At 48.3% G+C, this 18,128-nt stretch overlaps 1 protein-coding gene across 3 annotated transcripts in view; it reads left to right on the top strand.

Moving 5' to 3' along the window:
• The window catches only part of Ssuh2 (ssu-2 homolog), a 61,155-nt gene that overhangs the window by 11,954 nt on the left and 31,073 nt on the right, over nt 1-18,128 (top strand). The window contains exons 8-13 of one of the 3 annotated variants that reach the window (XM_040738859.1): nt 606-691; nt 2,173-2,265; nt 2,966-3,071; nt 4,161-4,268; nt 8,118-8,212; nt 9,050-9,247. In XM_040738859.1, the coding sequence (XP_040594793.1) occupies nt 606-691; nt 2,173-2,265; nt 2,966-3,071; nt 4,161-4,268; nt 8,118-8,212; nt 9,050-9,080 (519 nt within the window). In that variant the 3' untranslated portion in view covers nt 9,081-9,247. Of the gene's footprint in view, nt 1-605; nt 692-2,172; nt 2,266-2,965; nt 3,072-4,160; nt 4,269-8,117; nt 9,248-18,128 lie in introns of those variants that run through there. The other 2 variants (XM_021224853.2, XM_040738858.1) reach the window with 2 other exon arrangements.

Below are 18,128 nucleotides of genomic sequence, written 5' to 3'. Positions count from 1 at the left end.
GCTCTGGAGGCTAGAAGTTCAAGCCTAGGCTCCCAATTTGAGTCTGCTCAATTGTGATCACTGGCTGTCCCACCCCATGCCTCTCCCTCCATCCAGGGGCCTGCCGGGCACACACCTCTGACCTGCTCACTGTGAGGCCCAGTGGGATGTATTTGGTTCTGCTTTCCTCTCCACATCTCCTCCTGCCATTTGCCTTCTGTGGGCCTACAGCTCTCCTGCCCTGCCTCCCTGTGATCTCTGTGTTCTCCCCTCCTCCCTGGCTCCCCTCTCCTTCTCCCTGAGCTTGCTTTCAATGTCAGGAGTGCACCCCTTCACCTGCCCTCACCCTGGTCTTCAGTCACTATGCTCCTGGCTCTTTCCAGAGACTTGTTTGGAAGCAGGTCTTGGGGCTTTGGGGTGGGGTTAAATCTATAGACGTGAAGTCTTGGAACCCTGTGCCCAGTAGGGCACAAAGCCATCAATCCTCAATCCTCAAGCCACAAACCACAAACCACAAACCCAGGGGAGGAAGAGACCTGGGTCAGGGTCGTGGGCTGGAGGCTGGACTCAGGGTGACCTGGGAACTGCTTCTGGGAGATAGCTGATGAGTCTGGGTGTGTCCACAGGTGAGGTGCTCATCATGCAGTGGTACCAAGCGAAAGGCCAGGCAGCCCCGGAGATGCCACATGTGTTCTGGCTCTGGCAGGCGCAGGTAGGAGTGGGCGCACAGTGGGTCGGGGAAGGCTGTCTATTCTTCAGTTTCTTTTACTGTGCAGTCAAAAAGGGCATGAATCTAGGACTGTCTCACCGCCGTACCAGAGTCTGTGCATATCTAATGCTCTTGGGCTTTGTATGTGGGTGAGCTTGTCTCAAGGCTTGGCATGCTAGAGAGTGGGGCAGGTGTGAGGAGTGGGGCGGGGCTCCAAGAAACAAAACACCTGCAAGGGCAACTTTAAACTCCGAGCACAGGCTCTGGGTAAAGTCTTTTTGTTTATTTACTTTTTATTTAAATTAGAAACAAGCTTGTTTTATGTCAATCACAGTTCCCTCTCCCTTCCCTCCTCCCCTGCCCCCAACTAGCCCCCTATACCATTCCCTATCTGCTCCCCAGGGAGGGTGAGGCCTTCCATGGGGGATCTTCAAAGTCTGTCCTATCCTTTGGAGCAGGGCCTAGGCCCACCCCGGTGTGTCTAGGCTGAGAGAGTATCTCTTTATGTGGAATAGGCTCCCAAAGCCCATTCATACACTAGGGATAAATACTGATCCACTGCTGGAGGCCCCATAGATTGCCCAGGCCTCCTCACTGACATCCACGATCAGGGGGTCTGGATCTGTCCTATGTTGGTTTCCCAGCTATCATTCTGGGGTCCATGAGCTCCACTTGTTCAGGTCAGCAAAGCCTTCTTTATACAACTCAGAGCAGAACCTAGTTGGAGGAACTGCTTAGCAAGTTGGTTGACTGACTATACAACCCAAAACATGCCATCTCTGCTCTTGGGGCTTAGTGTGCAGTGGGCAGTGACATCTTGTGACTCACGTCTTCTCACTATAAGTCCTTAAAGGGAAGCAGAAAACTACAAGGAGTGAAAATGTTCTAAATTAGAGCCTTACTGTACCTTCTTCCATGACTAGTGAGGAATGTTTTTGGGTTAGAACATTAGTTTATTTTATTTTTCAAGTAAAAACACCAAATTCAAATTTGGCTGTGGCAAAAAAGTGTCTGTGCAACTGTACAATCTAAGAAGATATTTCTGTTATGGCATCAGGTCCCAATGGTCCCAGGTGCTTAAACAGTGTCACCAAGCTGGAGTGGTAGGGGGCCAGGTTAAGCAGCCTGGTGGGAAAGGACACTCTTCTGAGGAGTACCAAGGATGCCCTAAGGTGGTTCTTATTGCATGGATTTGGGTCCATGTTTGTGTTGGCTTATTGTTGCCAGAGACGCAGAGTGAGGTAACCAGCCAGGCTGAAATCCCAAGCTGGTCACAGAGGGTGGGAACAAAAAGCCAAGGAATCAAGAGGGCTGGGCATGGGAGGGTAGGCTCCTAAGGGGTACGGGATCCCAGCTGTCAGAGGAGGCAGGGTGACGGTGATCAGCTGATGTCACCACAGTAAGGGAGTTGTCTATTGAAGTGCGTTAGGGGCAGGGGTCTCTGAGAGCCGCAGGGATCCTGAGCCTTGTGTCCTGTGGCACAGGTGCAGCACGTGTTCTGGGAGGGGCAACAAGACGTGTGCCACCTGCAAGGGGGAAAGGAAGCTGGAGCACTTTGTCCAGCTGGTCATCATGTGGTAAGTGGCACCGAGGGGGCAGACCCACAGGAGGCGGGGGGGACGGGACGTTGAAGGTACTGAGAACCTCTTCCTCACAGGCTTCCGCCTGGTCCAGGAGGGGGCAACTATGAGGGCAGACAATGCAGACTGGCTTTGACTCTGAGTTTGTTTGTATTCTCATTTTTCAAGTGTTTTTTCCTTTGTGTGAGTGTGAGCAGGCTCAAATGGGAAGGTGCGTGTGTCCACGTGCAGGCCCTCGAGTGCTGTGGCCCTCGTGTGGAGTTCAGAGGACAACCTGTAGGAGTTGGCTCTCTTTCTACATATAGTATCCAGATATTGAACTCAGTTTGTCAGGCTTGGCAACAATCGCCTTCACCCCTGCGTCCTCACACCTGCTCTAGCTTTGGGTTTACATCCTGTCATCATCACCTGCCAGGGCAGCAGTCACTGGGTCCCTGAACACTGATGTCTGGGATAAAACTGTGTGTATGCACCCCCTCGGTCAGCCATGGATGTGTTCCTATCATGAAGCCCTTGACCTGTCCGTGGCCAGGATAAATGCTAGGCAAGCAAATGTATATGGGAACTGGTTCCTTCCAGGTCAGGGCACTGAGCTTCGAGAGGCTGCTCACTCATTCCAGCCGCCGCCCCCAGTCCCCACACGACTTAGATTGATGATCAATGATTTGAAGCTGGCGCTCTACTTCCCTCCTCCCAGGAAGAACAGCCTGTTTGAGTTCGTGTCTCCACACCACCTCCACTGCCCCGGAGAGCTGCTCGCCAAAGCCAGAGGGGAAAACCTCTTCAGAGACGAGAATGCCATGGTAAGGAGGTGCCTTCACACACAGGTGGCAAGGAAGTTGACGTCCTGAAGAGTAGATGGGCATGGTGGGGACAGGGATGCCCAGTCAGAGATGAGGCCCTGGGTTGTAATGAGATTCTTTCCGCCAGCCTGGTTCCAGAGCTGCGTCAGTCCCAGATGAACATGCAGGACGATGTATTAATCATGAAGCTGTTGGCCATTTGTTATGGTTTCTTGTTGGCTAGTTCTGACTTAATTAGTAGCCCATAACTGCTAATCTGAGTATTTCCACGTGGTGGCCTTCTCTTACTGGAGAAAGGGTCTGGACCTCTTACTCCTCTGGCATCCTACATGGTGACTGAAAGTGCCTCTCTTTCCCAGAATCCTCCTTGACTCCTAGTCCCACCTATCTTGCTTCCCTTTTGACCAAGAGTGCTTTATTTATCAACCAATAAGATAAACATATACACAGAAGGACTTCCCCATCACTGGGTGACTCTGAGTGGAGCTGGTGTCAGGGCCATGAGGTCATCAGCCCATGCCCAAGTGGATGGGATGCTGAGTGGACATGGGAAAGGGCATTGAGCTGCCAATGTTATGAGCTAAAGAGGGGCTTTCAGGGAGGCAGAGCTTGTCTCTACATGGGAGAAGATTTCATTTGGCAGTCCCAGGGACTGAGTTGATGCCCTCATGTCCAGGCTGTATGAAGCTACCAGCCTGCTACTTGGGGTTCTGTACCCTTCATTTTGTTCCTGCTGAACACACAGTGGGCATTTTCAACATTGGTATGATACATGACCCACTTGCTTTAGTCCTGGCTTTATCTCAGGACTTAGCATGATGCTCAGCACACAGTAGGACCACAGAAAGGGTCTCCTGGGAAGCGTGAGCTGCAGGTGGGAATGTAGGCTCTCTGCACCCTTCCCTTTTGTCCTGCACTCCCTGAGCCAATAAGGGGGGGGGGATAATGTCTAAAGGGCTTCTCTCTGCTTGCTGTATGGCCTCGAAGCCTTTTTCCCATCACTCTCTGGGCTTCCTCTTCAGTCTAATGGAGTCAGCCCTGGCATCTTCCATAGCCCTATGTGGGGGTGCTCTGCTTATCTCTCCCCAGGTGTACCCCATTGTGGACTTCCCGCTGCGGGATATCTCTCTGGCTTCTCAGAGGGGCATTGAGGAGCACAATACTGCTCTGGCCTCCCGTGCTCGCATCCTTCAGCAGGTGAGGCTGGGGAATTGAGGATGAGGGCTTGGCTTGGGGATGCTTGTCTTCTCCCTCAAATGGGGGTGAGGGTGGGAATGAGGCTTTATCTTAAGCAATGAGGGTGCAGGAGATCAAGGGCTTGGGAAATGCACAGCTCGGGAAGCTTCAGGGTTGAGGCAGTGTGACTGGAGTTGAGGGCCAGCATAAGACACTGAAGGGGGAGGAGGGACCATCGATCACTGGGAGAGAGGACTGGAGATTCATCCACAGGAAATGAGTCCTAGTGTGATTTTGACTCTAGCTCCTTCGTGTTCAGAGAACAGGAAGGAAATCCAGTCAGTACCCTTAGGCGGGTGCAGTGTTATATCTGGGGAGTTCCTCTGGTGGCCACCAGGTGGCAGTAGTATGTGACAGGGTACAAGCAGAGCTTTTTCTTTCTTTTTTAATTAGGGAAAAGGATCATATAAAGGGGAAAGGGGAGGGGGAAGACTGGCCTCCGGGGACAGGAGCAGCAGGAGAGAGGCAAGAGGAAAGAGAGGCACACACGCACACACATACACACACACACACACACACAGAGAAAGAGAGACAGAGACAGAGACAGAGACAGAGAGAGGGGGCAGAGAAAGAAAGAGAATGAAAGGTGGGCAGGACCCTTTTAAAAGGGAACATAGTGAATGTGTACAGCTGGTGCTCTTAGTGGCTGCAGCTGAGGGCATACCCTGTCAGAACCCCAAGGAGAGACCAGCACAGGTGCCTGAATACTAACATTTGGGGCTTGCTGCCTAGGTTATCTGACTCAGTGAGAAACTGTGTCTCAAAGAAAAAGAAATAAAAATCAGAGAGAGACAGAAAAAGATTCCCAGTATTGACTTCAGGGAGCAGCCTGTGCTTGAGGTGGTGGTGGGGAACCTGGGTCTTTCAGGTAAGGCTTAGATTCTGGGGCTCCTGCACCCTCATGCGACCTGGGGCAGCTGCTTCATATGCCTTGCTGGCTGGTTTCTTCCCTGACTGCTGTGAGGAGGAATGGTTTATGGGCGCTAACCTGTGGCACAACCTGCTTTCTTTCCTGTCTTTTCCAATGAGTCCTGCTCCCTTTTCTCTGAACGTCTCTCCTGGAAGGAGAGAGAAGGAAAGATGCCTGCTTTAAAATGAACTGGGACCATCTGGGATCCGGACGGGGCTTTAGGAAGTGAGCTGCAGATACTGCAAACTCCATTGCCTCCCAGGGTCACCCTGAAGGCTGTCTCCACTCAGCTCTGAGTCTGCACATAGCAGGGAGGCCTCAGACTTTCTAGCATCCAGACATTTACATGGAAGCTTTCAGCTTTTCTATAGCATAACAAAACTCTAGAAAGGCAACAATCTGGTCTGATAATCTCCATGCTGTGCCCTGGTCCATCCTGAGTCCCTGGGCTAGTCTCATAAATGGAAGCCCAGAGAGTGGAAGTAATTTATGAGGGGCAGCAGTTCTTTTGTTAGCAATTCTGGACATTAGTATAGGCTTTTGGAGTTCTGGGGTGTAGGACATGGGGCCTTGTCAGTAGTCCAGACACGGCAGAACATGCCTAGTTAGCACCTGTTTCTCAGTTCTGGCACTCGAGGTTTGGATGCAACACTGACCCCCACCCCTGCACTGAACCTCAGTGTTTGTAAAGTGGTGGGGTTAGTTTTAGCTCAGGTTGGGCTCTACAGAGCAGCCCCAAGAATGCCTATGTTAGTGTCACTTACTGAGGAAGGGGTGCTTGAAGGATTGGGGAAGGGCTGAGAGGGAAGCTAAGCCAGTTACACGCCAGCCTTAGTCTGATCCCAGAGTGGCTCTGAGCTCCCGTCATGCTCCAGTGACTGTAGGTGGGACAGGGAGGAAATTAAGCTAGGTGATATGTCAACCTCAGTCTGATCCCAGAGTGGCTCCCAGCTTCAGTCATGCCCCAGTGACCACCTACCTGGAAGCCAGGAGGCTGGGCTGCAGGCTTCTTGGTATCATCAGCCCTGGATATGGAAGGTAGGCGCTATAGCCCTCAGAGTTCTCTGCAGAGAATTGGGCTATGGGGGTTGGTGCTTTATCTGGCGTGGGGGCAGCAGCAGTCAGGAAATGGGACTGTGTGGGAACAGATCACCCGGGGAGCTGGCTTTGGCATGGGTGGAGTGTTACAGTTGTTACTGGAGTAGTTAGTGGTAGAACCTGGCCCCTGGCAGCCCAGTCTGGGCTTGGCCACCTGCTCCCAATATGTGAACTACGGAGATGAGGAATAGGCAAAAGCAACGAGAGCCACTGGAAGCACACTGAGAAGAGGCAATGTCCTATGTTCCTAGCTCCTCCTCCATGGCTCTGCTCTGCCCTGATTTTCCTGGAGAACTCACAGGCAGTTAGGAGAGAAATCTCAGTAGCCATCTGGTTTCGGTTGCTTCTTCTCTCAGGGCCTCTGGATGACCAAGTGCCACAAAAAGCTGGGATATTTCTGATGGGAAAGGCTTTCAACAAGTGAGGTGGCTTTGGCTCCTAACTATCATACCATTTTCTTGGGTTTGGGATCCTATGCCCAAGAGTGGGGTGTGGAACCAGCATGAGCAAAAGGCTCAGGGACATGTCATTCAGCATCAGGAGGAGTCACAATTGTGTACCAGATATGGGTTGCCCTTGCCAACAGCCAAATAGTACCAGGAACTAAAGGTGACAGGGAACCTTCCTCTCCCCACCCCAGGAGCCCCACTTCCTTCTTCAGCAGAACTGGGGCTTGGGAAGGTTTTGAACTAACTACTCAGAAAAGGGACTGGAGAGGAGGGACTGAGGCAGACTCTTTGGGAGATAGAGAATTCTACTTCCTCTTCTGGGGGAAGTTGTTTAGGAAGAGGAGATCTGAGCTTGACACAGGGACTGGTAAGGTGAGGAGTCCAGACTTGCAGTGTTTGCTGTTAAGAACCAGTAGTCTCGTGAACCTCTTGTTTTCACATCTGCAAAAAGGAGAGCATTTGAGAAAGACTCCTCTGAGGCCATGCTGACATACAACTGTGCTGGTGGCTGAGGGACATCTGAGCAGTTAAGCCTGATAGAATCCACCAAATGTTGGCATTTCTTTGACATTTATCTTAAAGCCAAAATCAAAATCAGTAAGCCACTCCAGACATGTCTGTGCTGTTTGGATATGAAAGTGTTGAAAACAGCTTTGCTCTTCACCCCATCCAGTACTTCATGGAGACATTTATGCTTCTGGAAGTGTCATGGAGCTTCTTTGAAGTCCCCCTGGGGTGCCCATGCCTCACTTCTACCATCAGACAGTGGCTGAAGATAAATTAGTTCTCCCCAGGACTGAGAGCATGGGAAAGAGCAGCGATGGGTCGTTGGTTGTGAACTTGACATACTCTAGGATCAGCTGGGAAGAGTCTCTTCCGATGAGGTTTTGTTTAGACCAGGTTGTCCTGTGGGCATGGCTGTGTTCGTTGAGGTGGTAGGACCCATCCACTGTAGGCAGCGCCATTCTGTAGGGTTGAGTCCTGGACTGTGTGATGTGGAGATAGTTGATGAAGATGAGGAGGCATGCATGCATTCCTTCTCTCTATGCTCTGGACTTTGGTCATGACAAGCTAGTTCAAGCTCCTGCATCAGCTTCCCTTAGAGATGGACAGTAACATGGAGTTATGAGCCCAAATAAACCCTCTTTTCCCTGACTTGTTTTTGGTCTGGATATTTTATCACAGCAACAGAAATAGGACTAACTCAGGGACATAGCAAGAGGTGCATTTGATGGTTAGATCCTGTGCACCCAGCTCTACACATTATCCCACAAGCCATGGGGAACTGATGCTGCTTTGTAAACAAATGAGTGACTTGAATGCAACTGTGTGTATGGCCATTTGTTTCCTCAGCGCCAGACCATCGAGCTGATCCCCATCACAGAAGTTCACTACTGGTACCAAGGAAAGACTTCCGTCTACTACATCTATGGCACCGACCACCAGGTGTACGTGGCTGACTACCCCAAGCGGTACTGCTGTGGATGCACCATCCTCTGATAGACACTGCTGTCCCCAGAGTCCACCAGTCACATTCGACAAGGGGACAGCAGTGTTCTTTGAGTTTAGTTATGTTGGCGATTTTGGATAATCCCTTGCAAACTCCAGAAGTCTTTCTGAACAATTGGTTAATCATCTGTCAAGACTCAACCCCATTGGGGCTCGTCTGGTAGGGCCCATGTTTAACTTATAGGAATTCTCCTAAGCAAGTTTCTGTAGAATATTAAGAGAGATGTGATATAAATGGTGGGGGTTCCACCTCCCCTCCAATCTAATGTCCCTGTTGTGTATGGGGTCTTGTATTGCTAATCCCTATTTTAGTCTGAATTCTGCTATGAACCTTGGTCGATGCTTAGCATTATAGGAGTGTTGAAAGATATTCACAGGTCGACTTCCACCCAGCATCTTTGCTTCCTAACCTCTGGGTTAGAAACACTGACTTCATCACTGATGGAATGGTTCAATTGTACTGTGCAAGGTTTAAAGCCTCACTTGGAGGTTAGAAGGCCGGGGTGGTTCAAGGATGGGCACTCTAGTCATCTTAAGGCTAGTTTTTAAAATGTCTGCTGGTTGATGGGAAGCTGCTCTCCAGGCTACCTGTATACAGTCTGGGTTTCCTCACTACATGGAGGCTGTAGTGGCTGCCATTCATGGGTACTGTGATGGCTAACGTTGATCATGAAGTTGCCAGGATGTAGAACCACCCAGGAACCAAACCTTTGTCTATGAGAGAGTTTCCAGATTAGGTAAATTTAGGTGACATATCCTGTCTTGACTGTGAACAGCACTATTTTACGGACTGGGGTCTTGCACTGAATGAAAAGAGAGAGTGAGCTGAGCACCAGCGTTCATCTCCTTCTGCTTCTGGACCACAGAGGCAATAAAACCAGCTGCATCATGCTCCTACTGCTATGCCTTCCTTACTGTGACAGACTGTACCCTTGAATTGTGAGTAAAAATCCAATAAACCCTTCCTTCCTTCAGTTGTTTATGTCTGGCATTTTGTTGCAGAGGACATGAAAAGTCAACAATACATGTGCTCAACTGGAAAACTTCCCAAACTTGAGAAATTCAAAAACCAAAACCAAACCAAACCAAACCAAACCAAAAAAAACCCCACAACTATGATGGAAGGATGGGGGTTGGGCTGTTGATCCCTGTTGTGGGCTCATGGGAGGGGTTTCACAGAGTGTTTTTGAGTAGATGTGGTTTGGGATCAGAGGATGTGAACCAGGTCCTACTGGAGAAGCTGGGCATGCAGAGGGAACTCCCTGTAGACCCAAATTCTGGCTCACCTCTGGGAAGGTGTTATTGGGTCCAGAAGGCCACCATGTTCTGGATGTGAGGAATCAGAGGACTGTTATCCTGTGATACCTGCCCTTGACTCAGGATATATGCTGTACAGAAACAGTGGCCACTGGACATGCTCTTATATGCACCGTCTGGAACTCTCTTGCAGTCTGTCTTACCTGTATCGTTTATCCCTGCTCTGCTCTTTTAGGATATGGACCTGGGAGGCTGGACTGGGAGGAGTGTGGAGGAGACAGATGCAGAGCATTTATGCTCTCTCTGCTACTGTTTGAGCTCTGGATTTCTCCACACGTGTTTGGCTATTTCTTTATTTCCTGGGCTTGGTGAGTCATACCTTGGGAGGTCTGGATAGACAACCTGGTAACGCTGATGAGAGCAGCAGAATTCACTGTGAGCTGGGTAAAGTGTCTCCAGTTCTCTCAGGACTGGGACTGCAGAGCCTAGGGGGACCTGGGCTGGGAAGTCAAGGCGACGGTAGTCTGGTGGCTGAGCTGAGATTGAATCCAATGCTTTCCACATCCAGACTTTGGCTCCTGCACTGGCTCCCTGCTGCCAAGTCTGTGGGCTCTACATGGCTGGAGGGACACACTCTTAGATTGAAGTGCAGCAGGGCATGGGCAGCAGCTGCTCCCTAGGGACAGAGCCTTGTGGTGGCATGGGAAAGAAAGAAGTCCCCAGGGCAGGTCTCACGTGTGTCTTCCGGAGTACCACTATGCTCTAGTGTGGAATGCAGTTGGCTTTTGGTAGGTGGAAGGCAGGCAAGCAAAACTTCAGTTGCTAATTCCCTGGCAAAGCCAGCCATACGTATGTCATACAGCTTTATGTCATATGTATCCCACTGATACTGAAGCTGAATATAAGTAAATGCAGAAATCTCACCAGCTAATTCTTTACAGAATACTCATTTGTACACAGTGCTCAGCTCTGTTCTCTTGATTTCCCTCATAACTTGTCTGAAATATCAGATCTTTTACCTCATTTCAAATATGTGCATGTCCATGGGTACAACTGATTTCATTCCTACACCCTCTGTTATGCCTAAGCATTTACATGCTAAAATGCATGTATGTTTATAAGGGGATATCCTCTAAGCTCTCCTTTGTATTCAACATTGCATGCAAGTGGGCTGTTGTGTTTCTTTTTTCCTTGCTCTGAGAAGATACCTAACAAGCTGCGTCTTCAGGGAAGAGAGAGTTATTCTGACTCCCAGTTTGAGAGGATACAGTCTACCACAGTGGGGAAGACATTGTGGCTGGAACAGCCAGAGGGTGATATGATTGGTTATATCATCTATTGGTCAGGAAGTAGAGGCAGCTCTAGCCTTTAAGATCCATTCCTGATTCCTACTTCCTCCAGTGAGAGCCCACATCCCTAAAAGTCCTACAACCTCCAAAACCAGCACCCCTAGCTGGGGACCAACACTTCAGACACACAATCCTGTGTGGGATGTTTCACACTCAAAGCATAATGGCTATGGGGGCATATTTGGGGGTTAGAAGGAAGCATCAGCTGTTTAAGGCTGATAGCCAGTGGTTCAACTATGCTGTTGGTGTGGGAACTCAATAAGAACATTTCATCTGGAAGGAAGTGGGTTCAGAGGGACACTCAGCTGGAGAGAGACAGAGAGAGAGAGAGAGACAGACAGACAGAGAGACAGAGAGAGACACTATAGACACACATACACACAGAGGGAGAGGGAGAGACATACAGAGACCACACACACACACACACACACACACACACACACACACAGAGGGAAAGACAGACAGACACAGCCTACACACACACACACATACACACACACACATACATACACACACACACAGCGAGCTAGTGAGTGAAAGAGAGAGAGAGGCAGAGAGACAGAAACAGAGACTACAGACACACATACAAAGGGAGAGACAGACAGAGACATACAGATACTATACACACACACACACACACACACACACACACAGACAGAGACTACACATCCACACACACACACACACAGAGGCCTAGCTTGCTACGAGGTCAGAAATGAAGGGATAGACCATCAAGCACATGTTGTGGAGCAGAAGCTGGTGTCTAGGCACAGGCAGAAGTTTCCAAAAGTCTATCAAAACACTGGGACCTCTTAGGGCGAGTGTCAATTACAGTTTGTCATAATGCAGCTCTGCTGCCCCCTGGTGGGTCATATTTCTAGATATTTTTTAGTGATAGTGGATGGAATTCTGTAGAGTTGGCCAGTGTCTTCGGGGGACTAATGTACTTTTAGTTTGCAATTAAACCAGGAAATTAGTTAAAGTTGTTGAGCTTTTAAACACACACACACACACACACACACACACATTTAATTTTGTTTCATTTTACATACCAATCCCAGTTTCCCCTTCTCCTACCCCTTACTTCCCCCATCAACTCCTCAGAGGGGTGAGGCCTCCCTTGGTGAGTCAACAATGTCTGGCATAACAAGTTGAGGTAGGACCAAGCCCCTCCCTGTTGTATCAAGGCTGAGCAAGGTATCTCACCATGGGGATTGGGCTCCAAAAAGCCAGTTCATGCACCTGGGTTAAGTCCTGATCCCACTGTCAGGGACCCCACTAACAGATCACTAACTGGGGCCCCACATAACTGTCACCCAAATTCAGAGGGCCTAGTTCAGTCCCATGCAGGTTCCCATGTCAGTCCAGAGTCCATGAGCTCCTACTAGCTTAGATTAGCTGTCTTTGTGGGTTTCCCCATTGTGATCTTGACCCCCCCCCTTACTTGATCCCTTCTTCCTCTCTTCAACTGAACTCCAGGAGCTCAGTCCAGTGCTTGGCTGTGGATCACTGCATCTGTTCCATCAGTTACTGGATGTAGGTTCTATGATGACAATTAGGGTAGTCACCAATCTGATTGTAGGGGAAGGCCTCTCCATTATTGCTAGGAATCTTAGCTGGGGTAATTGTTGTGGATTAAACATATATATGTATATATTTAAATTTATTTTTGACAGTTTCATATATGTGTGTAATGTTATCTTTGACCATATGTGTTCATTCCAACTCCCCCTCCCATTCCCTTCAGATACCCTCAACACATCCCTGTCACTTGTGTGTCTTCTCTTTTGTGTGTGTGTGTAACTTGCTGAGTTCAGTTAGTGCTGCCTGCTGGAATATTGACTGATTTGTTGACCTGATCTTGTGGAGGTCACAATAGCTGCTGTGAGTTCGAGAGTTCAATGGCCTTGTCATTTCCAGAAGACAGCATTTCATTCCAGGTTGACCTTGAACTTGTGTTGTGGAATATTAGTTGAAGTTGTTTAAACTGTGAAATATTTGCTTAATGATGCAAGGGTACATTGCATTCTTTTGTTTTGCATTTAACTCAGTAAAGCTGTGTTACTTTGCCTGACTAAAACTTCTTATTGGTCTAATAAGGAGCTGAATGGTCAATAGCTAGGCAGGAAAGAGAATAGGCAGGTCTGGCAGGCAGAGAGAATAAACAGGAGAAAAAGAGAAGAGAGATCAAGGAAGGAGAAAAGGAGGAGATGAGGACATCAGGGGCTAACCACCCAGCTGCATAGCCAGCCACAGAGTAAAAGGTAAACAAAGGTATATAGAGTAGAGAAATGTAAAGGCCCAGAGGCAAACGGTAGATGATATAATTTAAGTTAAGGAAAGCTGGCAAGAAACAAGCCAAGCTAAGGCCAGGCATTCATCAGAAAGACTAAGACTCGGTGTGATTTATTTGGGATCTGGGTAGTGGGACCCCACAAAGAACAAAGAGTTAAACAACCAACTACAAACTGGTACTGCCTCTGCCTCTTCAGCATGTTCTACCATCTTGCAACACCACAACTGTCTGTGTGCATGTTAAAATAACAACTCTCAGCTTGTCGTGGCTTTGTGTGACTGTAACAAAATATTGGAGGCAACTAACTTTGGAAGGAGATAGGTTTATTAATTTTCAGTTTGGAGATTCAAGGTTCAAGACTGGGTAGGAGGTTAGTGGTGCATTTATTTGGATACAGGGAGGGAGTAGCTTTATGACTTCAAAAGAAGGAGAAGGGGGGAGAAAGCAAAGTCCCACAATCCACTTCAAGGTTATACTTCTTTTTTATATTTTATTTTTAAATTTAAATTTAAATTAGTAACAAGGTTGCTTCACATGTCAATTCCAGGTACCTCTCCTTTTCCCTCCCCTACTCCTGCACCCACTCACCAACCCCCCCCAATATCCCCTCATTTCCCCAGGGAGAGTGAGGCCCTCCATGGGGGTGTCCATAGTCTGTCATTTCATCCAGGGCAGGGCCTAGACCCTCCCCCAAGAGTCCAGGGTGAGAGTGCATCTCACATTGTTGGATGGGAGCCCAAAGTCCATTTGTATACCCAGGATAAATACTGATCTACTACCCAAGGCTCAATAGATTACCTAGGCCTCCTCACTGACACCCACATTCAGGGGGTCTTGATCAGTCCCATGCTGGGTTCCCAGGCATCAGTCTGGGATTCAAGAGCTAACCCTTGTTAGGTCAGCTGTTTCTGGGGGTTAAACCAGCCCAGTCTTAACTCCTTTGGTCATCAGTCCTCCCTCTCTGTCACTGGATTTCTTGAGTTCAGCTCAGTGCTTAGCCGTAGGAGTCCGCCTCTGCTTCTATCAGCCACTGAATGAAGGTTATACTTCTAATGGCCTGAGAATCTCTACCTCCTAAAGGTCCTACAATGTCTGTGTAGCATCACCCTGGGGGTCAATCTTTTGGTGCTGGTTTTGTGCCACAATAGCACAGTGTTAAGCCTCAGTGCCAGCTCCTCATGTCCAGCCTCTCTAAGCCTCCCTCCCTCCCTCCCTCCCTCCCTCCCTCCCTCCCTCCCTCCCTCCCTCCCTCCCTACCCCCCTCCCTCCCTCCCTCCCTCCCTCCCTCTGTTCATCACTCCCTCCCTCCACAGTTTCCTATATGCCTACAAGTGGCTACACTGCCGAGACAAATGAGTCCTCTTCCTCCAGCAACTATCAACTATTAATAGTTGCTCAGGGAGGGACAGGGTCTCATGATCCCTTTCCTATCCATGATGACATCCCAGTTTTGTGCAGGTCTTGTGTGGGTAACCACAGAAACAGTGAGTTCATGGGTGCAATGGCTGTGTCCTGGACAGACACAGCTTCTGGTAGCACGTCTCCCATTGTCCTACTCTTACATTCTTCCCCTCTCATCTTCTGCGATGTTCCCTGAGCTGGAGGAGATGACATCGATGTCACTGTTTAGGGAGGAGCTCTTCACCATCATTTAGCCTTGGCACTTCAAATAGTCTGAGCTGCTGTCTTAAGCTGTTCATAGTAAGAAGTTCCTCTGGGGGAGGCTGACAGCAGCAGGGGTGTTTGGAAGGCAGCTGGATAACATGTCCATTTAGCGAAAACAATAGTATTAGGCTCCTTTCTATGGCTTATGACCTCCCCATTCATGAGCTCTTCACCAGATTTTAAGTACCAGGTATAGGTGTCTTCATGTAAAATGGGCTTCATGTCCAATTAGAAAGTAGTTGGTTTCTCCCATCATAGCCATGCCACTGGTCACCAGTGGGAGCGTCTTGCCTGGTGGGTCAGTATTGTTTCCTGAGGGTTGGGTAGGGCTGTTGTTGGCTTTCCTCCTTCAGCGGTGTGTGTAGTGCCTTCTGGCACTATGAAAGTCAGCCAGTGGGGAGGGAGCTCCTGGCTCAGTGCTGACTTGATGTCTTTGTGTTCTGTATTCAAAGAGTGTGACTAGTGTCTTCAGGAAAAGGATCTTATCATCAAGTTCTGGTGGGCTACTGAAATCAATTTCAATCAGTCTGCATCCTTTTAGGGGACACTGGTTCCTCCTTGACCAACAGAACTTAGAGAAGTGTTTTCATTAATGACCTATGGCTTCTTAGAGAAGTATTGTCCACCCATAAGAGCACTTCTTCTCAAATTATTGTTTTGCTTTTAAAATTACATTTTAAATAAAGGTATAAAATAGTGTGTTTCCAATGTTTCAGGCATCCCTCCCCTCCAGCCCTTCCACCCTGAGTCTTCCAGCCCTCTTCTTCCATATTATGTGCTTTTTCCAATCCATCCTCAGTTTCTTTGTCTGTGGAATAGGAAATGACTTTACTCTAGATGTCTATCAGGGTATTATTATTATTATTATTATTATTATTATTATTATTATTCAGGGAGACTCACACAAGACCTCAAAATCAGGACTGTAGGAAACATTGCAAATCCAAGCAGTGAGGCCACAAGTGAGGCCACAGCTTTGCCCACCAGGGGGCAGCAGATGCACACACATGAAATCCACCCAGTGCTTCTCCTGTTTTCATATTCCAGTGGATAAATATGACAAGTTTACTGTACCCACAGTCTCCCAAGTGCCACTAGGACCGTGGCACTTCAAGCTTTACCATGCCTTCTGGCTTCAGGGACGGTGTTATCCCCATTTCACAGAACAGAAGGAGGAAAATCCAAAATTTCCCTCCATTATGACCGAACTACTTCTAGCCAATAGCTGCCAGCCAAGGTCTCCTAACAACCACCACTGCTCCTAATGACCCCAGGGGAGACACACTTGTCTCTGCACATGCTTCACCCACCGAGCATTGGGTTGAAGTTGGGGCCTGGGTAAGTTTTCAAGACTCTCTGCCTCCACCCTCCTTCTGGAAGGTTATGGAAACTTTGGAAAGTATGACCCTGTTATCAGAAGTTGGTGACTGGGGGTAGGTCTTGAAATGCTACACTGGGCCCCTGATTCCCATTTCCTGTCACACTGTTTCCTGGTCTGCAGTGATGGGCACAGCCTGTACCACAAGCTCCCATCACCATGAACTAAAATTCTCTGCCATGCTTTCTTCACCATGATGGACTAAAACCCTCTGCAACAGTGAGCTTGAGTTTCTTTTTCCAGGTGTCCTATGTTGTGACAGTGCATAGTTAGTTCTTCTGGGAAAACATAGATGTTTTATCAAGTAAGGGAGGGGGGACACACAGCAAAACAACCAAATGCCATCCAGCATTTGTACACATTAGACTCTGGCTGTACTTTCTTTCACTAGAAGGCAGTTAAATCTACATTGGTTCAAGGTCACATATGAACTTGTTAAGATAGCACCAAGCTGGGCAAGTTTTGAAATTCATGGTATGGGCTAAAGACTTTTTGTCTACACTACCTGGAATACTGCCTAAAGTTTGTCAAGGATATCAGGGACTTGGCTTCTCTTCTTTACCAAGGCCTATACTATCTGTCACTGATCAACTTGTTCCTAGAAGGAGGATGCAGAGAAAGAGACACTGATGTTTCTATGGCACAGAGTGTTGTCTTCTTTAGTGCAGAGTGTAGTGTGTGTGTGTGTGTGTGTGTGTGTATGTGTGTGCGTGTGTGTATGTAGGCATGCATGTGCATGCATGCTTGTGTGCATACATGTGTGTGCATGTGTATATGTGTTTGTGTGTCTTCTTTGATCTTATTTTCTGAGACAGAGATTGTCACTGTCTTCATAAGTCACTGTTTGGTTAGACGGGTAGGCTGCCTACTGAGCTTCGGCATCTGCCTGTTCCTGCTTCCACTAGCGTTAGGTTTATAGGTTCTCAGCCATGCTGGACTTTTTTTAATTTTTATTTTTAAATTTAAATTAGAAACGAGGTTGCTTCACATGTCAATTCCAGGTACCTCTCCCTTTCCCTCTCCTCCTCCCATGCCCTCCCACTAACCCCTTCCTGATACCCCTCCTTTCCCCAGTGAGGGTGAGGCCTTCCATGGGGGTATCTATAGTCTATCGTTTCATCCAGGGCAGGGCCTTGACTCTCTCCAAAGAGTCCAGGGTGAGAGTGCATCTCTCATTGTTGGATGGGCACCCAAAGTCCATTTGTATGCCAGGGATAAATACTGATCTACTACCCAAGGCCCCATAGATTTCCTAGGCCTCCTCACTGATACCCACATTCAGAGGGTCTTGCTCAGTCCCATGCTGGATTCCCAGCCATCAATCTGGGATTCAAGAGCTAATCCTTGTTCAGGTCAGCTGTTTCTGGGGGTTAAAGCAACCCAGTCTTAACCCCTTTGTTCATCAGTCCTCCCTCTCTGTCATTGGGTTACTTGAGTTCAGCTCAGTGTTTAGCTGTGGGAGTCTGCCTCTGCTTCCATCAGCTATTGAATGAAGGTTCTGTTTCCAGACTCTCTGGCAATGGGATTGTAGGCTGGCACTCCCCAGATCTATGTCTAAAATCCATATATGAGTGAGTACATACCATGTTTATCTTTTTGTGACTGGGTTACCTCACTCAGGATGGTCTCTTCTAGTGCCATCCATTTGCCTGCAAATTTCAGGATTCCATTGTTTTTTTCTGTTGAATAGTACTCCATTGAGTAAATGTACCACATTTTCTCTATCCACTCTTCAGTTGAGGGGCATCTAGGTTGCTTCCAAGTTCTGGCTATTATAAATAATGCTGCTATGCACATAATGGAACAGATGTCCTTGTTGTATGAACATGCATCTTTTGGATATATTCCTGAGTGGAATTGCTGGGTCTTGTGGTAGGCTGATTCTCATTTTTTCTAAGGAATCTCCATAC

This window comes from Mesocricetus auratus, unplaced genomic scaffold (genome assembly GCF_017639785.1).
Source record: "Mesocricetus auratus isolate SY011 unplaced genomic scaffold, BCM_Maur_2.0 Super-Scaffold_100676, whole genome shotgun sequence".
Lineage (NCBI taxonomy): Eukaryota > Metazoa > Chordata > Mammalia > Rodentia > Cricetidae > Mesocricetus > Mesocricetus auratus.
The sequence above is the reverse complement of the archived record's forward strand: the minus strand, read 5'-3'. Positions and strand labels throughout refer to the sequence as shown.